At 37.9% G+C, this 6,000-nt stretch overlaps 1 protein-coding gene across 7 annotated transcripts in view; it reads right to left on the reverse strand.

The window, feature by feature from the left end:
* CD84 (CD84 molecule) overlaps positions 1–5,193 on the reverse strand; it is a 49,863-nt gene extending 44,670 nt beyond the window's left edge. For all 7 annotated transcript variants that reach the window (XR_003430415.1, XR_003430417.1, XR_003430414.1 and 4 more), the window contains exon 1: positions 5,097–5,193. Coding sequence is in view for 3 of the 7 variants with exons in the window: in XM_027095145.1 (XP_026950946.1) it covers positions 5,097–5,142 (46 nt within the window). In the remaining 4 variants the exon portion in view is untranslated. The remainder of the gene's footprint in view (positions 1–5,096) is intronic.
* Between the last annotated feature and the right edge of the window lie 807 nt (positions 5,194–6,000).

A 6,000-nucleotide genomic window follows, 5' to 3' on the forward strand; every position in this document is an offset into this window, starting at 1 on the left:
CAGACGAAGAGGAAACAAAGTGTTAGCAGCCAGAAGTTTTGTGTTATTCTCCATGAGCATGGAAAGTCCTTGGTTATGTGGTTTAAAAAAAAAGGAACCTACCACCCCCATACAATAGTATGCTATTTTCTGCTGGATTTTTTTTTTAACTTTATATTATCTTTATTGAGATTTGGGTTGACTTGATTCCACTTCTGCAAAACACACATCCACACACCCACACACACACACAGATTCTCAAAACAGAGATGGGGTCCTGACCACCCATTGTTTTATCACTACTCAGCACTGTAAGCATATAATCAAAAATCGAGTATAACAAAGGAAATGTGGGTACATACCTCTACTAACATCAGCTCCCCAATTGAGTGTTCACACCTCTTTCTTTTCCAACTTCCACATAGATGAGTTTAGATACCCCCAAACTTATAGATTCATCCTTCTCTTAGGTTCAAGAGAAGAAAGGTTTGATTTAGAAAATACTTGAGTAACGCAAGTGGCCTAGCACTGACTTTTGGGATCCTGTTGTGAAGACACTCTGGTTGCTTTGTGGGTCACCATATTGGTCTCTAGGGGTGCTTTGTGGATTGGGTTGGTGTGGTGGGTCACTACCCCCTCTACTGGAGTCCTGTGTTGTCACAAGTATGCAGCTTCAAGCCTCTACTTGGAGACTGGATGTTTAAGCTAATGTCCTGACACCTAGTTTTCCCCATACTTAATATATTTTTTCTTGTCTATAACTGGGCTTTTGCTCTTTTTTTTTTGAGCAATAGCCAATATTTATTGAGCACTTACTATGTGCCAGACATTTGTGCTAAGCTCTGTATCATGGAATCTTTACAATGATTTGCTTTATTTATTTATATTTTTCAATATTTTTATTGATTATACTCCATTTAAAATTATTAGAAAATAATAGCTATATTCCCCTGTGCTACACAATACACCCTTTTGCTTGTCTGTTTTATACATAGTAGTTTGTTTTTCTTTTTTAACAACTTTATTGGAGTATAACTGCTTTACAATGGTGTGTTAGTTTGGGCTTTTGCTTTTAAGCCCGTTCTGAGTGTCTATGGTAGTAGTCTGCTCAAATCGCTTTCTAGAACAGAGGCTTGGTCTTTATCTTGAAGGCCCCTCTTCATTAGGACTTTGGACTAGTGGCAAATTGACTCTTGCCAGGACCCTGCTCCAGGCATGAAGTTCTCTCCCTAACCCACAGGATGATGGTTGGGGCCTACTTATCCAGGAACAGATATCCAGAGGGGCCCGCTCACTTCTCTTGTACTTTTAAGTATCACCTGCTGGAACACACCATGATGTGCTCTACATTCAACAAGACATCAAGACCTTGTTGATACTGGACCCTTGTTTGTTTTGAAGAAGAAAATTCAAGTCAACACATAACCATGTTCATGTGAATGATACCTGAACCATGTCTGGATATGGTCATTTCCTTGGATATTCTGCCTTGCTGGCCTGCCTAAACTTCTGTTATTGGCAAAGGTCTGGCCTCTAACCCCCATCCTCCTCTGTAGGTAGGTATAGAGATAGGCCCAGCTTCTGCTGAATAATCCTTTCTTGTTGCGAATAAATCACCATTCATGATAAATCCCAAAGTGGGATAACCATCAATCTCAGGGACAATTCCACTTCAGCATCAAAGTGGGTGAAGGCAGCACTGCTCAGTGGTTAAGCCTAAAGACACTGGAGTTCAAATCATACTTCCCCCACTTTTTGGCTAAACGACTTCTGATTTTCTGTGTTAATGTCTTCATCTGTAAACTGGGATATTAATAGTATCCATCTCATAAGGTGTTGTGAGGATTAGACAAAATAACAAACGTACGCTACTTAGAGTAATGCGAGACATGTAGTGATTGCTTCATAAATGGTTAATTATTACTATTATTGACAGGAGAGAGGATAAGGGAGCAAGTGGAGGGGCTGAAGAAAGAGAAGTGAGAAAGGTGTGGAGAAAAGGATGAATTAAAGGAGTGTGAGAAAGAACACATAGAGGAGCATGAAGCAAAAGTGGTGGATTCTTGTTTTCTACCCCAAAGGGTAGGTAGCTAGCAGAATACTTGGAGGGACAGTCAGAGTCACAGTGTTCACAGGTCATGATGAGGAAGTTGAGGTTATAGAGCATAAGACTGTGAGTCTTGGTTCTTAGAGAAAACTTTTCCAACATGGAATGGTCATGAGCTTTGCACACTCAGACTCCTCTTATTTCAGTGATTTCAAGGGAAAATGGGATTTCCAACCCCCTTTTCCCACTGCATTTCAGCTGCTTCCACTGCTCTGAATTCCAGGGAAGTAAGTAAAGTCAGTGTTGATGTCTAAGCCCAGTGCTAAATATAAGGGACCACCTTTGCCAGGAATAGCAGCAGGAGGGATTTCGGGTATATTTTTGACTCAGGAAATGTTGGTGGAATAAATTTTAAAAGGTAAACAGATCCATTCAGCAAAGGCAAATTGTACCTGAAAGTACTTTTAGTTTTGCTGCTATAAAAACAAGTCCCCACCCCTCATTTATGGATCCCTGACAAAATGAATATTTCATCCCCGGTTTTCTCTTATGGAACCCCAAAATCCCACACCTAAGCTCAAATTCCCACCATCTTTTCATCTGCTCATGTTCCTTGGATCATCCTAAACAGAGGAGTCTCGTCCAGGATCTCAGTGCAAGAAAGCCCTGGCTCCTCCTAAAGCCACGTGAAAAGCAAGTGTGAAAAACAACAGCATTAGCAATATTTGTTAAGCACCTACTATATTCAGATACTGTGCCAAGTGTTGTACATGGATTATCATTTTGGTTCTCAAAACAATCCTATTGTACTAATAGTTCTCCCATTTTGAAATCTAAATAACATTTTTGGGGCCCAGGATGGGCTGTCCCCAAATATGCCACAATGGCATATTGATTATTATTATTACTTTTTGGCCGTGCCACTTGCAGGGATCTCAGTTCCCCTACCAGGGATTGAACCTGGGTCACGGCAGTGAAAGCCCGGAATTCTAACCATTAGGCCACCAGGTAACTCCCAATGTTGATTATTTTGAATTGAAGTTCCTTAAGAAGCAGCCAATGCAAGAGGGAAACTCTGACTCTTCTCTGTCCCCCTGAAAGCAGAAAATAAATCTCCCATATGAAAGGTGCACTCCCTGTATTTGGAGGTACAAGGACATCCTTATCACCAGAGACAGGGAATTTGGGGCAAGGAGCTTGTATAAACAAACCTTGTAACTTTAATTTACTACTTCAAGCCCAAACTCTGTTTACATTCTTCACTGATTGAGCACCCAAAGCCTAAGTTTCTTTGTCCTGTTGATTCTTCACAAGTTTATTTTTTCTTTGTCTAAAAAGTATAAAAGCTGTTTGTGTTGGCCACTTGTTAGGTCTAATTTCTATGAGACTTCTGTGTGCACAAATTAAAATTTGTCTCTTTTCTCCTATAATTTGTCTTGTGTCAGTTTTATTATTAGTCCAGCCACAAGAACTCAAGAGGGGGAAGAGGGGAAATAGTCCTCTTCCTGACAACAGGTGGAGTTTATATAACTTTCCCAAAGTCCTAAAACTAATGGATGAATGATTCACTGCTAGCTGATTTGACAACTTCGATTTCAGTTTCAGTAGATGAGGCAAGTGTATCTTAGAGCTGCCTTGCATCGTAGCATGTTTTGCCCTTTGAAGAGTATCAAGGACGTGGAAACTGAATGAGTGAAGAGGTCAGAAAAGTGTGCAGCAGAAAGAACTATAGCCCTGGGGTTAACAGAACAAGTGTCCATTTCCAGTTCTACCAATTTCAGGTTGTGAAATTTCAGGTGAATTGTTTAACTTGAATCTTAGATTACACTTTTTTGCATAATGGAATTAATAATATCTATCTTGCTTATTTAAATGATTTTAGTATGTATCACATAAGAATGTGGGCATAAAAATTGTAAAATGCTTTCCAAGTTAAGTGGTATCAAGTACCACCCTGTCCAGCCCTTCTTTGGAAGATTGGGGACATCCTTAGATTTACACTTAGGTTCTATTCAACTTTTTTCCCCATCTACTTGCATTTTCTACTTGTATGTCCGGATGACTAACATAGGCTCTAAAACCCTGATCTGCCCAGTGGATACAATATCTATGAAGCTCACATTAAATGAGCCACAGTTTTAAATGGTTAAGGGAACCAGAGACCAAAGTGCATGGATTCTACCTTTTCAAGACATCCTAACCCACTAGATTCTCTGTGTTCTAACTTATGCCAGGAATTTGCTAATGCATTTCCAAAGCTGGTAAGAGACACTATAAGTAGATTTAGAAACGCCAAATATAGTCAATTTTTACATAAATAAGGCAATGGTTAGGATTCAATGAGATAATATATGCAATGACAAAGCACTCCCAGAACTATGTTGATGTTACATAGTTTTCTTTGTACTAACAACAACCAATATGCATTTAACCTTTATAATTTACTGTTAAGCCATAAGTAAGAAAAACAGAAATTTCAGTTCAACTTCTCTGTTTCTTTTTTTGAGAACTAACTTATTTGTAGAACAGGGATGATAATCTCTTCATTTATTTTAGGGTTTTTGGAGGACAGAAGCAGAGCAATAGCTCTGAATTTACTTTGAAAATAAAGGGGGCTTATAACAATGAAATTTTTACAATGATAATTATAGTCATGCATCTCTCTAATCTGCTGGAGAAATGAAATAATTGAGAAGGGTCTATCTCTGTTAAAGTCTATATAACACATTCTAACACCAAAAGAAAATTGCTTTTAAGTTTTTCAAGGTTTTGGATTATCTGTTCCTCTGTTGGTTTTCTGGGCAGGTCTACCATATGCTGACTCTTCTGAGCAGAAGGGTTTGTCTCAGATCTTTAGAGACTGAATACAAATAAAATTCAGAAATATAAACTCTAAAGCTGAAAAACAGTTAGGTTTGGATTTTAGGTCTCTCCCCAGTCAGTTGGATTCCTTTTGAGACCCAGGGTGTTTCTGTTAAAGCAGGTCAAAAGGACAATTCAATGTCTTCCTTAAGGGAAATTTCTAAAACAACAGAAAATTAGGAGGGGATCATCAAGGGTCAGAACTCACAGGTTTGTAGACAAAGGAGCAAGATCCATAGGTGGTGAAGAGCCATCTTCTTCCAGAGTATAAACTTCTGTGTAAAAGTATGACTCTCTTCCAGCGGAGAATCAGTCTCACTTCTGTTTTCATGCTCCTTTTTATAGAAGGCATTGCAGAAAGGAAGTGAGTTAGCTGATGAAGGACATGCTAGTTTTTTTTTTCTATTGTATAATTAGTTATTTTTTCAACAAATATTTATTGAATGCCTACTATGTGTCAGACACTCTTCTGGGCACTGGCAATATAAAGAACAACAAAGCAATTGATCACCCTCCTTTCATGGAGCTCATATTCTTGTTGGGGAGATCAATATTAACAGGCAATATAGTGTGATAAGTGTTGCCAAAGAGAAAATAATGGGAACTGAGAGGGCAGCGGGGAGTTCTAACCCAGACTAGGACAGTGTGGGGAAGGCTTCCTGAAGGAACTGACAACAAAGCTGAGTCAGGTCTGAAGAGTAAGTTAACATTATTAGGAGAAAGGTGGTAGGGATTATGAATAGGAAGAATGTGTTAACACTATAGGAGCTTAATAAGTGGTAGCAGTTAATATTACATAATTATAGTTGCATGTAATAATAATTATTTATAATTCTATTATACAATTTTATAATTGTATATAACTGTAAAATTATTTATACTGTATAATAATTATATTATATGTAATAGTAATATAATGTATATTATCAGATAATATATAAATCATATTATACATTTTAATGTATATATGTATATACATAAATAATATATATAATGTATAATTTGTATAAATATGTTATGATTGAGCTAGATGTAACACAGGACTGTTCTCTAGTATACTTCTAGGATACTCCTCTAGTTATGCTCCTAGCCAATCCCTGTTAGAAGTATAA

This window comes from Aethalodelphis obliquidens, unplaced genomic scaffold (genome assembly GCF_003676395.1).
Source record: "Aethalodelphis obliquidens isolate GAN/ISIS:26980383/991018 unplaced genomic scaffold, ASM367639v1 scaffold90, whole genome shotgun sequence".
In the NCBI taxonomy this organism is placed as follows: Eukaryota; Metazoa; Chordata; class Mammalia; order Artiodactyla; family Delphinidae; genus Aethalodelphis; species Aethalodelphis obliquidens.